At 41.9% G+C, this 18,189-nt stretch overlaps 1 protein-coding gene across 1 annotated transcript; it reads right to left on the bottom strand.

Annotated features, from left to right (window-relative positions):
* Positions 1-981: 981 nt before the first annotated feature.
* LOC111976996 (leucine-rich repeat-containing protein 4B-like) lies at positions 982-15,206 on the bottom strand. The gene is made up of 3 exons (XM_024006227.2): positions 14,946-15,206; positions 3,767-4,364; positions 982-3,636 (listed from the first exon to the last, which is right to left on the bottom strand). The coding sequence occupies exons 2-3, from the start codon at positions 4,007-4,009 to the stop codon at positions 1,624-1,626; spliced, it is 2,256 nt and encodes a 751-aa protein (XP_023861995.1). The 5' UTR covers positions 4,010-4,364; positions 14,946-15,206; the 3' UTR covers positions 982-1,623.
* Between the last annotated feature and the right edge of the window lie 2,983 nt (positions 15,207-18,189).

Here is an 18,189-nt window from a genome sequence, read left to right as displayed (position 1 = left end):
TTTAAGCGTCCTTTTCATGCCAATGTAACTCTCTCATTAGAATGACTAAAAGCCTGTCATGAGATATTTAAGAACAGACATCATACTATGATTACCAAGATGACTAATGGGTGAATCGTATGCCATATAGGTTCAACCTATATTTAAAAATGTAGCCTACTGTATCACTCTTCATAACTATTGTTTGTTTTCAATTGGTTTCCATTGACCTCCATGACCTCGATATATGATTTATTTATTTATGTGAATGATACATGGCTAGACAATTTGTACACATTATATCAAACTAAGCAAAAATAATTGAAGACAGTTTAAATGCGCAAAGCTTTAAATGGTATTAACACATGAAAGGTACACTGTAAAACAGGTGGCTTGTACAACTGTCACACAACCAAATACGATTATCATACATTTCTGTTACACTAAACCAAATACGGTGGTTGAACCCACCGACTGAATGCCATGGCAAAGACAGGCATTTAATCACCCRTTTGACGGCATTACGTGGCATCAAAATGGTCACCATGAGAAAGGAGTTCATATCAAATTCCCCACTTATAGCAAATATCTTGCCACTGATCTGTTGTTGTACACTTTGTCAACATTTCCATTGCCCATACAATTCTTTGCAAGATATTAGCTCACTGTTTAGTTATTTCACCTGCATTTGCTGATGGCACATGCTGGCACCACCTGAAGCTCTCATTTGAATAACCAAGTAGCCTGCTGGAKTATATGGAATATACTCTCAAAACAAACAAGAACAGAATTGTCCAGTTATCACAGACAAAAGCTTGTCAAACAGAACACTGGGGGACCTCTCCTACGATTTTCCAATGTTCATGGAAGCCAAATTCATAGAATCACAATGAGTGTTGCAATTGAGCCCTTATGTTTTGGATGAGAAGCCAAACTCAAAACATATGTATTGTATCATCAACCTTCACAATCACCACCCCTGATCATTCACAAAACAAACTATTACAGCTCAAACATCCTCCAAAATATCTCTGCATTGGAATCTGCAATGTTACATATTCAAATGAAAATATACTGATAGAATTTGTGACTTTTCACAGTAATTTGTACTGTACTGTACCATTTGTCCTTCCATTTATGCCTACCTACGGCCTCAAGGGAGACTAGTGAGTTTATACCAGAGTGTCTTTCACAAGTGTTTTCTGTAAAAGAGAAATGTCTAGTATTTGTTCCTGTTATGTCTCATAACGCAAACTTCAATGTGGTAAGTGCTGTGCATGTCTTGACTGATTGGCCAACAAAGACTTAGGGAATTGAGCCACAGTACTTTCTTCTATGTGAATACAACTCATAGAAACGGCAAGAAACATTTGCTTTGGCACAGATTTACATTGTAGCGATGTTCGATATTTAACTCCATTGCCGTGACCGTTACTACAAACACAAGTGGCCCATTGTGGTAATCCTTGGCTCAGTACACTTTAGCTGACCAGCCTATGCGATTGTGTATTGCGGTGTCAGTCTATCATCTCTCTTGGTGTAATGTCAACGCACTGTAGTGTCTAATCATTCAGTGCGTAAACCAGCCATCAATCCCCTCTCTGTCGTTCCCTTGCACTCTCTCTCTCTCCTCACTCGTTGTTCTCAAATTTGAGTCTCTTGAACGTTTTCCTTTGAGTTTCCCTTGAAGAGAAGAGGTTCCATTTGTGGGTTCTGGTTCTGGCCCATGAAACCCTTGATCGATCCATGTAATCCCATGGGGGGCATGGGGAGGGACATTGGCAGAGGTGGGGAAACAGAAAGAGGGTTGGTGTTGGTGCCATTTCCAGACATGGTCTGGAAAGTGGCGGAGGAGATTGGAACCTGTGTACAGGAGATTGGGATATCCTGGCCTTGCTGGTTAAGTGTAGACAGATTGTTCTTGTTGCTTAGAGTACCGACTCCTGCCCCTGTCCCAATGCTCAGACCCATCACATTGTTGTTGAAATGATTGGCCTTGTAGTAATGGTTAAGATGCTCTGATCGCCCAATGTTGGGAAGGTTGACTATTTCCGGGTGATGCATCCTCAATGTTCCGTCTCCTCCGCACACAGATTGCATGGTCGATCCCCCTGAGATGCCGCTCCCGGCCCCGGCACCAATCTCATCTTCCACGTTGATGATCTCAATGGCGCGGGTGGGGCCATGGTGCTTATGCAGCTGGTGCTGCTTCCTCAGCTTGTAGAAGACCACAAGCATCACAGCTGCCATGAAGGTGATGGCCACAAAGCAGCCAATGATGATCTTGGTGGTCTTCATCACGTCGTCCAGGCCAGTAATGTTTGTGACATCCATTATCGACACTGTGACTGTATTTTCAGTGTTTCTGGTGGCACGCGGGGAGAAAGAGTTGAGAGAAGAGCGAGATGGAGATATGGTGAATCCAGCCCTGCCTTTACCCAGTACCCCTCCTGAAAAAGTGGGACCCAGGTAATCTGGTGGTACATAGGTTTCGTTTATGTACTGCCTCCCAGCATCCTCACCATTGTTTGTTTCCACGGTTTCAACAGTGACGGTGGTGAAGAAGCTGTAGGGGTTGCTGGAGTCGGAGGAGGACACGTTGAGCACTGCAGTCGCCGTGGTGTTGCCGGCGGAGTTGGTCACCATGCAGGTGTATTGGCCCGTGTCCTGCACAGTAACGTTGGTGAAATTCAGGGTTCCGTCATGAAGGACTGAGATCCTGACACGGTACGATCCATGGGTCATGAGGGTGCCATTTGGGGTGAGCCAGTTGACAGACGTCATGGAGGTGCCAGTGCGACACTTCAGCTCCGCGGCCATACCCTCTGTGACATTGAGGTCGGTGGGTGGTTCTACGATGACGGGAGCGTAGCATGTGAAGTGGCTCTGGTCCAGCTCACCGATGTAGCGGCCCTTCAGGACTGGGGGCGCATGGCAACGGGCACAGCATGTGGTGTTACTGGGCACTGTCTCCTTGAGCCACCAACTGAGCCACAGGACATCGCAGTTGCACACCCAGGGGTTGTGGTTGAGGTGCACCCGCTCCAACTGGTGCAGCGGGGTGAAGAGGTCGTGGGGCAGTGAATGCAGGGAGTTGTGGGACAGGTTGAGCTCCTCCAGGTTCTTCAGGTCGTCGAAGGCATTGCGCTCGATGACCTTCACTTGCGAGTGCATGAGCCACAGCTTGCGCAGTGACACCAGGCCCTGGAAGGAGCCCGGCCTGACGATCCCCAGCTGGTTTCCTGACAGCTCCAGCTCCTCCAGTCTGACCAAAGGCGTGAGGTTGGGGATGTCCTTCAGGCCGCACATGCCCAGGTTCAGGAAGCGCAAGTTGACCAGGCCCTCAAAGGCGGCCTCGGAGATGTAGTCCAGCTTTCTGAGTTCGCCCAGGTCGAGCCGGCGCAGGGAGGGAACGCGGTGAAAGGCGTACGCTGGCAGTGTCTCGATGGGGTTGTTCCGTAGCCAGAGCTCCCGCAGCTTGCTGAGGTACTCAAAGGCCTGCGATGGTACCAGTGTGAGGCGATTGTCAAAGAGCTCAAGGGTGTTGAGGTTTGGCAGGCCATTGAACGCTCCCACCTCAATCTGTCGGATGTGATTCTTGGAGAGCTGTAGTATTTCCAAATGCCGCAGGTGCTTGAATGTGTCTGACTTTATCACCTGTTGAGAGATATAAAAACATGCTGGTACATTGTAGCCATATGAAACCTCTCTGCCGTAAAGCATACTCTGTTCATATGAGTACATGTATGAATTGTGGGTAAATGTAATGAGAGAAAGGCATATTTACCTGAATCGTGTTCTCTTGTAAGTTGAGGTATCTTGTGTTCACAGATATACTGTCCGGTACGTCCTCTAAACTCTTCCTTGTACAGATGACGCGGCTTGCCTGATTGGAGCAGCTACAAGGGTTGGGACATGGGGGCACGGCCTCTGTCAGCTGAGGTCCATGGTGGTGAAGCCACAGCAAAAGCTGGACCAACCAGAGGAGGGGGGAGGGGGTGGAGGGGCTGGTCACCATGACAACATGCATGGCAAATTGGTCATGACCCACCCTTAGTTCTAATATGTTGATAAATCACCTCCGATACAAGACAATTAAGTGGTTCTCTTGATGTTCATTTCACCAATACATTCTATTCTTCTCTTTCAAGTCGTTTTAAAAATCATGAAGAACTGTTAGATATTAAATGGTCTCTTGATTTATCATTTATATTTCCTCACTTGACTTTGTTCATGTCAGTTTAAATATAGAATGCCGTCTATTTTTCAGCATATTTTTTTTGAGAATTAATAATTGTCCCATGACAATTATTACAATAAAAAAGGAGATGTTTGGTGAATAGGCTCTTGAAAGGGGTGTCTCTATGGAGGGTAGATGCTCCTCACTGTAGGAGGGAGAGAGAGAGAGAAAGAAGAAAGAAAGAAAGAAAGAAAGGGGGATCAGACAACTGAACAAGACATGAGTACTGACACATTAGCTCTGTAACTGTAGAAGCACTGTGAAATATTTAATCATGTGGAATGCAATTGCAAGATTGATGGTCAATAGATGAAATGCATGGAAAGCATGTTAAACTTTCAGGTTTACACTAGAGCATTGGTTCTCACAAATTAGGCTCTAGAGCAGACATGGGCAAACTACGGCCCGCGGGCCACATACGGCCCGTTAGGCTTTTTAATCCGGCCCGCCGAACTTGTCCAAATTATAGTAAAAACCTCCTTTTTTTCCCCTTTCCCTGCAATGCCCACGTTTCCCCAATAGATGGCGCACTCAAAACACATTGACCGTTGTTGGAGTGGCGCGTATTTCTCTTTATTTCACTTTAATTTTGGCGAGTCCGTGGCGAGTTTGTAGAGCGCGCGGTCAGGACAATCCATCCATGATTTTGCGGAGTTTAACACAAGTAGATATTATTGAGCTTGAGTATTTCGTTGTGTAATAATATGTTTTGAATGTTGAAAGTGATTCCATTTTTCAATAAATGTTGATTTCTTTAACTTTGCACCTTCGATTGAAACTTATTAAAAACAGACGCAATCTTGATAAATCACAGTGCGTATGTTATTTTAATCTATTTACATTTCCTCATCCCGGTATCTGCGAAATAGTATGTAAATGCCATATCTTGCATATTCCTTGAGACAAATTTATTAACTGATAAGGGCTATTTTTCACATTTGAAAGACAGTTAATAAATTGGGTTGTAGTGTTCTTACTGTGCTATGAGGTTTGCACACACTACATTTAATGCTTTAGTATATCCGGCCCAAACACTCCCTCCAAATGCTCCTGGCCCGGCCCCTCTGTCAAATTTTAGAACCCATTGTGGCCCGCGAGTCAAAAAGTTTGCCCACCCCTGCTCTAGAGCCTACTAGTGAGTCACCTACTATTTCATTCATAGGTCGAGGTAAAAATGTTGTTCAAGGCTTGATACTTGTTCAAAAGGTGGATCACAAAATTCTAAAAAGCTCACTTGAAAGCTAAGGTGTGTCACAACTCAAAGCACCACAGGCCTAGAGCAAAATAAATATTGGTCATGAAATAAATGTAGCGTATGATTCATTACTCAATGATGAGAGTAAAACAAACACCTTTGGTATTTATGAGCATGTATGTGGAGAAAAGGTATTTGCAGGGATAAATAGACGTGATCACATACCAACATCACTTTAAAAGACAATAACAAGCAAGTGCTGRACTGTCAGTTTGAAATGATATTTAATGAAGTATAACCCATTTTAAAATCAATGTTACACAACTACTGCTACATGASGGAAACAGCTAAAAGTTTCCCCACATCCAATGAATGGTGACCTAGCCCTATTGTTCTGAAAGACAGATATTCATTGAATCACAATCGGTTGTACTGATTACTAAGAACTGGGGAGTATGCTTTGTGATACTGAGGGGCAGGGGCGCAACTTTGGTTTTAGAAGTGGGGGGGACATAATATACTGTTCCTTCGGAAAGTTTTCAGACCCCTTGACTTATTCCACATTGTGTTACSTTACAGGCTAATTCTAAAATGGATTAAATGAAAACATTTCCTCAGCAATCTACACACACTACCCCATAATGAAAACAGGTTTTTAGAAATTTTTGCAAATGTATTACGAATATAAAACTGTAATACCTTATTTAAATAAGTATTCAGACCCTTTGCTATGAGATAAATTCAACTGATTGGACATGATTTGCAAAAAAAAATCTGCACCTCTCTTGACTGGTCTGCACCTGCACCTCTCCTGATCCTCCAATAGGCCTATAGGGTTGGACTGGGGTGCAAGAACCTGAATTAAACTTGAGGGACCCCTAGTACTGCTTCTACACTCCCCTCATATGTATTTAGGAATTTTTTATTTTGCTCTATACTCCAGCATTTTGGATTTGAGATCAAATGTTTAATATGATGAAACAGTAAGGAATGTCACCCTTTATTTGAGGGTATTTTCATGCATATTATCCGTTTTACCATTTAGAAAGGAAAGCACTTCATGTAACTAGTCTAGTATTTGGTCCCATATTCCTTGCACACAATGTAACTACATCAAGCTTGTGACTCTTAAAAACATTTGAAGCATTTGAAATTTGATTTGGTTGCGTTTGGCCCGATAGTAACTGAACGGTGAATGATGACTGGAGTCATGTTATTTTGTAAGTGAGTAGKTGAGATGTTTCTGAACACTTCTAGATTGATCCTGATAATGCCACGATTAAGAAAAATCATGAATGAATCGTGAATAATGATGAGTGAGATGCTGCTCAGAGGCTACAACATAATATGCMTATCTCTCAGCATTACCAATAACAGGGAGGTTAACCTTTTTTGGGGGGGGTATGATCTTTGTGCCTCCTTCATGATTCTSCATAATAATAGCAGCATCRACATGAATGTGGAAGTGTTCAGAAACATCTTATTTTCTTACTTACAATAAAAGTGACTCCAAAATGGCACAAGACATTATTTACCATTCAGTTCCTATTAGGCAAAACATAATTCAAAACAGAGATAAACRGCAAATGCATCCAACAAGTTTGTAGAGTCACAAGCTTCATGTAGTCATTGCGTGCAAGGAATATGGGACCAAATACTAAACAGTCGACTACTTTAATACACTATAAGTGAACGTCCAAATACTTATAACTTCTTCAAATGGGGGGACTAGATACATAAATCGTTTTAATTTCGAAACAGCAAAACAGATATGTATGAAAATATAAAGGTGACATTCTGTACCGTCGGCTAATATGAAACGTTCTATCTCAAATCTAAAATGCTGGAGTATAGAGCCAAATTAAACATTTACCCTCACTATACAAATACACATGGATGGGAGTGTATATCATTTCAATAGCCCATTACACAGTGAACAGGCTATTCTGTTAAGCAACTCAGCCCTGCACCTCTAGTGTGATACCATCAGGCTACTCAGGATGTACACACACTGCATTTGTCTTATGTAGACACAAACAAGTAATTTATAGGTTATTGATGTGTACCATTTAACTATATGATTTCTACCTGGTCATTTCTGCCACGTAGAATACAGTGCTTCCACAATTTGTATTTAACCTTTATTTTTTAACGTAGGAAAGTCAGTTAAGAACAAATTCTTATTTATAATGACGGCCTTCCCRGGCCAAAACCTAACCCGGACGACGCTGGGCCAATTGTGCGCCGGAATTTGGATAGTAAAATTGCTAACATGGTCATTTTAGCATGTATACAAACATGGGAACCCCCTTCCATCCTCCTCCACACAAACTACCCTYTACTGTCCCTTTAAGACCGACAAAGATGGAGACCTTCAATAAAATACTGTATGTAGGTCAAGGCCCTGCTGTTCAAACAAAAGCTACTTTAGCTCAACTTATTGATATATCCATTCATATCATACTTCTCTGGTGAATAGTCAGATTTTAACCCAGGTTTATAGTTAACCCAAAACATCATCTCTCCTATGCAGTGCCATGAYTGCATGTGGTCCGAGAAACATGGTTGCTACGGCAACCGGCTCACACACCATCTTGTGTTTTACTGCCCCGTGCACTATCCTATTCCACTCTAGCACTGTGTGCAGTTAGCAGTTTGCTAGCAGATGTACTTCAGTCGTTTTCAACCAATCAGTGTCTCGCTTTTTGCTCAATTAACACCTAAGSCACAAGCTTTTAGGGTTCCGTAGGCTATTACATGGTCGAGTGACTGCATGTCAACAGCCAACACACTTGCTCAGTAGTCATAGTATGTTTCATTCTCTGACAAAGGGGTCATTAAGAAAGTGCTTTACAAGTGTTCAAAGAATTCACCCAAACCAATCTGAAATACTGGGCTGGTGGATTACAGCTCAGTAATAGTAATAATTATTGAGTAACCTCAGTGAGTCCAATATATCTTTAGACCAAACGTAACATATATACAGAGAAAGAAAGAAACCATCAATTGCACATACARCAACATGTCACAGTATCTGGTTCAGTGATGATCCCTCAAAACGTATACATTGCACACGAAGGCCGACCCTTGCCTTTCACAATAACAGTGTAGGGAAACAAACTCTTCATGAATCCTAATCTGCATACAGTATAGGCAGCAGATTAGGTGAACATCAATCGCTTTTTCAAATATTCATTGTCTTAAAGCAGCCATTAAGAATATGCTAATTATAGGTCTACAGAAATGTTCTTTACCCACCCTCACACCAGCCAGTGGCGATCTGTCATTCAGGGCAGGTGGGGRAGAGGCCCWKCTGTTTTGAGCCCTACATTTTTGAGCCCTACATTTTTAGAAACAAAAATATAAAACGTTTTGGGGGCTTGCCTGTTTTGCATGTTATTTTGGCATTAATATATGTCACATATCAGTTTGCAAACAAAGTGGCCACCCTTTGCCTTGATGACAGCTTTGCAACTCTTGGCATGCTCTCAACCAGGTTCATGAGCTGTCTCTTATACACATCTAGATGTGTATAAGAGACAGGGCCTACAATGAAACTGGCTCTCATGAGGATCGCCACAGGAAAGGAAGACCCAGAGTTACCTCTGCTGCAGACGATAAATTCATTAGAGTTACCAGCCTCAGAAATTGCAGGCCAAAAAATGCGTTACAGAGTTCAAGTAACAGACACATCTCAACATCAACTGTTCAGAGGAGACTGCATGAATCAGGCCTTCATGGTCGAATTGCTGCAAAGAAGCCACTTCTAAAGGACACCAATAATAAGAAGAGACTTGCTTGGGCCAAGAAACACGAGAAATGGACATTAGACTGGGGAAATCTGTCCTTTAGTCTGTTGAGTCCAAATGTGAGATTTTTTGTTCCAACTGCAGTGTCCTAGTGAGACGCAGAGTAGGTGAACGGATGATCTCCGCATGTGTGGTTCCCACCTTGAAGCATAGAGGAGGAGGTGTGATGATGTTGGGGGTGCTTTGCTGGTGAAACGGTCTGTGATTTCTTTACAATTCAAGGCACACAGCATTCTGCAGCGATACGCCATCCCATCTGGTTTGCACTTAGTTGGACTATCATTTGTTTTTCAACAATACAATGACCTACCACACCTCCAGGCTGTGTAAGGGCTATTTGACCAAGAAGGAGAGTTATGYAATGATGCATCAGATGACCTGGCCTCCARAATCACTCAACCTCAACCCAATTGAGATGGTTTGGATGATTTGGACTGCAGAGTGAAGGAAAAGCAGCCAWCAAGTGCTCAGCATATGATGGAATTCCTTCAAGACTGTTGGAAAAGCATTCCAGGTGAAGCTGGTTGAGAGAATGCCAAGAGTGTGCAAAGCTGTCATCAAGGCAAAGGGTGGCTGCAAAGGGTGGCTGCTATGAAGAATCTAAAATCTAAAATCTATTTTGATTTGTATAACACTTTTTTGGTTACTACATAATTCCATTTGTGTTATTTCATAGTTATGACGTCTTCACTATTATACTACAATGTAGAAAATAGTAAAAATAAAGAAAAACTCTTGAATGAGTAGGTGTGTCCAAACGTCTGACTGGTACTGTATATCAATGAGTTAATAAAGCTGCATACAAACATGGTCTCTTTTGTTGTTTTCTTGGTTAACGCAGCTCCGAAATACAGGTGTTTCAGCCTAGCTCAGTGCTTTCTATGGTGGTGGGGCAAGCCAGCAGAAAATACGGAGCGTTGCTTCGGGATTGGCTCAGTGTTCCGTCACTCATAGGGACACTACGTCACCGCCAAGGTTAAGGGTAGACCTTGAAAATTCTAGCCCCTTGAGTGCTGCCATAGAGTTACATTAGAATTGCCCATCCAAGAAGGCTCAAGGTCATTGGCCACAGATAAAATGACGTCAAATCACGTTATATCTACAGTAGCTTTGATTGGACTGATCATGTCAACATCATACTTTCAAAATCTTAGCTAGCYGTCATCATCATGAATCAAGTAAACAATCTACTGGCAAATCCTTTTTAATCCTTGTCATATGAAGAGAAACAATGAAGAGAAATTATAGATACAACGTATCGGTGCTCATTGGCKATTGGACATAAACATTACTCAACAAGTTGGAAATCGCAAATTCAACAATGAGTGGTTTYGAAGGAATCAGTGGCTAACTGCAATCATTAGCCCGCTATTCAGTGGAGTGGCTGTGTGGTCCCAAGTCTAAGATTAAGGGTCTCTTTTCCTAGTTGAAAATAATAAACATTCAACATTGACCATGCTGTCAATTAAGCATGATTTGTGCTGCACTCAAAACAACTGTTTAAGTCAGAAGTGCAAAATCGGACTTTAGTGAGTTCAAGACAATTGGGAAGTTGAGAAAAATGAGCTACGACTGGGAAAATACGTTTTGAACTTTCATTGAACTCAGAATTGTAAGTCGGGAACTTGGGACTCTTTCTAGAGCTACGACCTGAAGAGCACTGACGTTATCATGATTCAACCTTTTTTTCCCCAAGTTCCCAGTTGTCTTGAAAGCACCATAAATCCAGAGAATGCCAGACTTTGATGACAAAAGTTTTATGACAAAATTTACCCACGAAGGACCGCCGCACATCCTTCCTGTTCAAGTGAGCACAGCACAACAAGGTGAGTCCAAAAAAGTATTGTATGCTGCTTCATAAATTATGTAATATGCCAGGGAGATATGTATACTGTAGCTAAGAAAGTGAATACTAAGTGTATGTTGTGTAGTAAGCTGTAAGTAGCCCATGTGCCTCACCCTAATAATTTGGTCTATTTTCAGCCTCTTAATTTCGCCTACTGTTCTGACTTGGTGGTGCACATGTAGCCTATAACCTGTTTTTGAGAAATGTAATCATCAAATATTGCAAGAGCTTTCATTGTCTGCTTACATGCCTGCTTTATTTATCCTACAGTTCTGACTTGGTGTACATGGAGAACACTGTAAGAACAGCCCATGTTCTGAATTCTTTCACCGTACATTTCAAAAGTTCTGATCAAATAGTTATATTGACTACGTCCGTCTTAGCTCGCTCATTAATGTCTTAATTGAAATTCCGGATTGCCTCTTATCTGCTTGTTGTCCCCTTATGCCATAGTTTGTACATCTCAATTGTCAGTAGAAACCACATTTGTTTAAGCAAGTCAGAAATATCAGCTATGTTTTTTTTAAAGGCAGTAAATGAGGCTGAATGAACTGTTTCGCTGCCAGACAAGGCTCCGCTGATAGCCAGGTGTAGCAGTGGTATAGTGTAATTCATGTATTGTTAATGTATTGTTTAGTGTTGTGTAGTGGCTTAGGTGGCATGCATCCCACATGTTTTTTCCCCCTACCAAGATTTACATGCGAAAATCGCCACTGGAACCAGCACACACACACACACACACACACACCAAAGTGCAGTTTCAATCCATGATCCTCCACTATAATTGCAACATTGAGACAAATTATTATTGTGTCAATGTGCATAACATAGCCTCCAGGTCTTTGCAACAGACAGTAGTATTGGAGAAGGGGAATATATTCAATGTGTGTGGTGTCCGTTCACGATCTATGTGGGGCCTACACTACAGGATGATGCCTCTGAGACAATGGGCTTGTCCATAATTGTGAAAATGTCCCATTTTTATCGTGCCGATGTTGTTCAGGAAATTTCCATTTTCATTATATAAGAACTGTATGTTGGGCTTTACAAGACGACAGAGAGACACACCATTGTAAAACAAGTTAATTAGCCAGACCCATGGCTTGATAGGGAAAAAGATTGCTCTTCACTAAGGGCTCGATTCAATCKGTATTGCGGAAGAGCCATGGTATAGAGCGATTTAAATGTAAAGGTATTTTCCGATTGAGCCGATATATGCAGTGTTTACCGTGAATGCAGTCTCTGTGACAAAGGGGGAACACTGCCTTAAATGTTTACTGCACTATCTTCAGCGATATGGACTGAATCGAGCCCTAAGACTCATTCCAAGGCCATCAAAACATCTAACAGAACACACATTGTTGTCCATAGATGTATCCCTTTTTTTGAGGACACTTTCATACACTCTGTGCACTGTCGATGGTACAATGGTGCAATTCTATAGTGCATATTCTCTTATTAGGGTCAATTGGTTACATATCAGTGGAGGCTCCTCAGAGGAGGAAGGGGATGACCATCCTCCTCAGTGAATTTCATAAAAATACACATTTTAAGCATTTWAAAAGTTATCCTTTTTAGATAAAACTATACTAAATACAATCATGTCACCAAATAATTGATTAAAACACACGATTTTGCAAAGAAGGTCTACAGTAGCCTCAACAGCACTCTGTAGGGTAGCACCATGGTGTAGCCGGAAGACAGCTGGCTACACCTCTGGGTACATTGACTTCAATACACAAACTAGGAGGCTCATGGTTCTCAACCCCTTCCATAGACTTACACAGTAATTATGACAACTTCCGGAGGATGTCCTCCAACCTTTCAGAGCTCTTGCAGTATGAACMGACATGTTGTCCACCCAATCAAATGATAGCTAGCATTGCAGTGCATAACATGTGGTGAGTAGTTGACTCAAAGAGAGAGAAAGACAGTAGTTGAACAGTTTTMAACAAATTAATTTCTTCCAAAATTAAGGAGAAAGAGTGTCATTTCCACTTTCAGTTTCACTTACTTAGCTAGCAAATGCAGCTATCTAGTTTAGCCTACTGAAACAACCTACTCAAACAGAGGGATGGTATGTTAGCTAGCTAGCTATGACTTTCCAACACAACACATGGAACTCTTCCAAGTTAAGGTATACTTTTGGTATTACTAATTTATTGGSACCGGGGCCCGCCAGTGTAACTGCTTACTGACTGTACACTGTAACATTACTGCTTGATTGTAGCGGGTTTACTAATGCGTTAGTTCTATCTATGCTGACTATGACGTTACTTTAGTTAATATGGTGACAACGATGTAGGCTGTATGTAGCGGTTTGGCTTGGAAGGGTTTTTCACCGGGTCACATGCAGCTGATGTGTTGTGRATTGAACTCCACATGGGGGTGAGGAGGAGTTRGCATAGATGCGAGAAGGAATACAACGTGACTGCAATGAAAGTGAACTGTGTTTACGCGTGATCAGGGGTGTATTCATTCCGCTGATTCTGTTAAAAAACATTATCTACATGGTGGCACCCATGTACTACTACACACAATCAGTCGTGGGAGAAGAAAGCATTCAATCGTGAAGAAACAAATGATCTGCAACCTGCTGACCAAATGTTATACAAACACATGATTATTGTGTCATCACTGTATTCTACCAATGCTTTATTCTTTGGATCTGGTCACATGTTGAGGTGATTATTGTGGGGTGACACTTTACTTAAATAGCCTTTGGTTATAATTTACTTCAAAAGCCTGCAACTATTATGTGCATTATTATACAGTTATAATGCATTGTATAATGTAGACTATTATAATAGCCTTATATTAATCATGACTAAATAACAGCCATTTTGAGTCAGTTGAAATGTTGATACATAACAGAGAGATAGASCTAATATAGCCTGTTATACAGCTTATTATGAGACATTATAAAGGTTAATAGCCTATATGCGTATACCAAGTTATAAAGCATTACACAAGCAGTCTTTAAGTGTTAGCATTTGTGGCTTTGAATATTCTTAAACTGAAGGCTACCTGAGCATTAAGAGAGATCCTGTATACCAGGCTCAATTAGGCCTAATATTTACAGCTGGTCTMAGATTAACACAAAGCCACACAGGTGCAGCAGGCTAACATCATCTACTGTAACTATGACAACACTAAATGGATTCGGAGTTGTTGAAGGTGGGAATCCGGTTAGGATGAGGCTATATAAACAATAGTTGAAATCAGTGTTTTATAGGGGAAATMATGTTAAGGTTAAAATGGTGGCTTATACTTCATTTGCAGGGGATTTTTAAAATCTTCATTTGGTCATTTTACAGCATAAAATGGAGAGTCTAAATCATTGGAATAAAAAGTCGAATTAGATCATTCCCATATCATTCAAATGAAAAATAGTTGTAATCTATCCTCAGTGTATGACCAAAGCACAATACACCCTTGTGACTATAAATTATCATATAATTCTAATAATGCAGCTGGCCTCGCGCTACGGCGCACCTATGGAACGCAATTGAAATTAGAATAGGCCTAATTCTGCATTACAAAATGGCTTGCATCGARTCTCTTTGACTAAACTAAACAAATGCAACAAAAAATTATGTTATTTAACATTAGGCAGGTATGTTACAAAATAAGCTGATGTATGATTCCAGCACRTTTTCGATTTGAAATGATCTTAAGAATGTCTTACAACACATTAGCTTTGATTTCCAACATTTTTAAATTGTAACCCAATGGTTTCCCCCCGATATTAATTTATACTAAGCAATTTTAGCAAATAAAACGGTAATGTCTCCACCTGATATACGCAMAATCATACCAAAATAACAAATAGGTTGACTACGACGGCCATTTCACCTACYTCCAATAGACTCATACCTTTCTGTTTCAATTTCTGGGGTGTGAGGTCGACGTTCTCTCTCCTTTCGTTCCCTCTCTTCTCGTCAGTTCCCCAACCCCTTAACTATCCCTCTTTTTCTCTTCTCTAAATTGATTAGCTCTCTTCCACGGATGTTAGCTCGGCTCTCTTGTCTTCCGCAGCACCAACGCAACGAAGGGACTTCATACACCGGATAGCACGTTCAACATAAGCAGAACCCACAAACTACACGTACAGGGTGAAGAAACGTACACATTAACATAGTTAAATCGCTATTCAGTTCAAATAAGAACGAAATCCGTAATGGATGCATCCGAGCATCTTCTCATCCTTGGAGACGCGCGCAGGCAGCAAACGAGACGGCGCCCGTTTGGCATAGTATTTTCGCACTCCAGCATAAGCGACAGTTTACGCACATTCCGTAGGTCTGCAGCTGAATGCCACGAAGTCAGCGTAGACCTCAACATGGACCACAGAAGACCAACCAACCATTGATTAAGGAAGGGCCATGATCAAGAAACTCGTCATTGTAAATTACAATTTGTTCTTAACTGACTTGCTTAGTTAAATGAAGGTTAATATAAATATATATATATATTATATTTATATATATTTGTTATGTATTCCCAGACAAATGGCGGTGATGCACTAATGTCATTATGGTCTGCAATCGTTGTGCGGCCCTTACTGTATGTTGCCGGGTGAGTGGGCTATACTCAGGTCCAGTGGATTTGAGGGAACCTAGATACATCTACGGCCAGAGTGTAAAGTGTTTGATGTGCACTCTATTCATCGAGTCATTCGGTACATTTCAGGAAAAGTTGCACCGGATTTCTCTGCAGTGTGGTGGTCTTCAGATCAGGATATCGCTGGTTCACAGTCGCATCTCACAGTTAGTGAGCATATTGCCACTGGGCCTTTAGGCATAGAATGCTATTTCACTACCCCCTGGACATTTTCAGTTGTACTATTGGTGCTGAAACCTTACATATCAGACCAATCAACATTGGTTTAATGCACTATGAACGTTTCCTAGACATACAAAACATTGTCTTTTCAACTAGGGTTTTAAAGTTTGGTACTTTATCTAAGGTTGTGGCATCATGGCATACGGCTTATTATGATAGAGGGGCAACGGACCAATAAAAAAACATGGACCATCTGAAAAGATATGACAGCCAATGGTTTTGTGGGGACATAGCAGCCTTGGACAGCAATTATGTGTATCGGGATGCCATGTGTGGCATGTGGTCCCATTAGTCTGTTTTTTGTCCTTTCTTTCTCATGCATTGGCTCCTAATCTAAAAGTAATGGAGTTTAGAATAAATAGTGACACTGCTCCACCTGGTGTATACTATGCTCCTTGACTGTTGTTATGGCCCTTCACATCACTCAACTTTAGCAACCTGTTGTACAATGCACTGGATCCTGTCACTGTTTCCACGCATACCATTAAGATGTGTGTTGAATTATAAAACACAAGACTATAGCTTTTCTCGGCAATAAACTGCATATGGAATTTGCTCTCAATCAACGTTCAAGCTGCACCCACATTAACCCATTTTAAGTTCAAAAGCCGTAGCTTATACAACCACACACGCACTTCTCCTCACCTCCATCCCCCATCTATCTCCACAGTACAGGCTGTGGAGGTGAGTATTCACCTGAAGAACCCCTCAGATATGTACCTCTCTCTCTCTCGTTCACCCTCATTCYTTCACCCTCTCCCTCATTCGTTCACCCTCTCCCTTATTCGMTKACCCTCTCCCTCATTCGTTCACCCCTCTCTCTCACTTTGACTCCTCCCCTTCCTCTCCCTGAATGCCGTAGTGAGCATAGTTCACAATTGATAGCTTTCGCTAAGAGCCGCACAGCAATGCGGTCTCTGTGCCTTTTGCCTCTCTCTTCCTCTCTCCCTCCCCCCCATCTCTCTCTCTCTCTCCCCCTCTACCTCTCTCTCTATTAAATTTCCAGTCACACAGTGGTGCAGAGGATATTCCTCCTTTTCATTCTTTCTCCCTCTTCCCGTGCTCCCTTGCATTCCCCCAAGCTCCCTTGCATTCCCCCGTGCTTCTTTTGAAATCTTAGTCCTCTCCCTTCTCGCTCTCCTCTTCCTCCAGGACATCTTTATCCCCTTACAACCGTAGCGCCATTTAAAATGATTCCACACACACCACCAAAGCCCACCCCATCCCACTCCCTGCCTTCCCTCTTGCCCCCCTCTCGCTACACTCTATCCTCACTGTGTCATTGCATGTGTGGCAGTGTGTGTGTGTGTGTATGTGTGTTTGCGCATTTGCACGTGTGTGAGAGTGTGTGTGCGCGTCGAATGAACAAACACTCATCGCTGTATTGCTTGTGTCATCAGTACAGAGAGGCTCTCTGACAGAAATACAGTTGAGGAGACTAATCCTGCTATTGAGAGAGGGGTGTGTATGGGCGCCATCTCCAATACAGCCAAACACATGAACTCTTAATGGTGTGTTAGGATCCACATGGTAGAGAGAGAGAAAGATAGAGGGAGAGGGGGATGGAGATTTGGCAGTGACATGCCATTGCGAGACACATGTAGCATGCTGATAGCTCTGGAAAGGTGCAGCTAGGACTGTGGAGACACACAGGAAGGTGCTGCTACATAATCATAATTTCCATGACACTTTGGATCAAGGATGTTGGATAGCTGTCCATGCCCTGTCTTTTCAGATATAGCCATTTGAGATTCTACTAAACAAAATAACAGTCTGCTTGATAAGCATCTGATGTGAGCTTGCTAATGAAATGACATTTTGGCACTTTAGACTTTTAGATCTGTTCTATTTATAGAACTGTGGCTGAAAAGACAGAACACTGTTCAATGTCATCTGTAATAGAGAACGAGAGAGATACTGAGATAATTTAGTGCTATTCATGGTGACAACACTGTGTGCTGTGTGAGGGAGGGAGAGAGAGAGAGCAAGAGGAGAGATCCTAGTGTCACAGTATCTTAGCAACTGCCTCCATCTCCTTGGAGACAAGACCTGACATCATTTCCCGTTTGTGAAAAATCACTTTGGTTTGTACATTATGTGTTCGTGTGTGTGCGTGCGTGTGTGCGCAGACACTCATGTTTTTGTGCAGATATGGGCATGTTGTGATTGCGAGCACTATGTGCAGTGATGGGGTGGGGATGCATTCCAAGCAATATGGGTATATTAAATAATTACTTTCAGAAAATAGTTTAAAAAGAGTCTGTTAAAACAATAT

This window comes from Salvelinus sp. IW2-2015, linkage group LG17 (assembly GCF_002910315.2).
Source record: "Salvelinus sp. IW2-2015 linkage group LG17, ASM291031v2, whole genome shotgun sequence".
Lineage (NCBI taxonomy): Eukaryota > Metazoa > Chordata > Actinopteri > Salmoniformes > Salmonidae > Salvelinus > Salvelinus sp. IW2-2015.
This window is presented reverse-complemented; position numbering and strand designations above follow the sequence as displayed.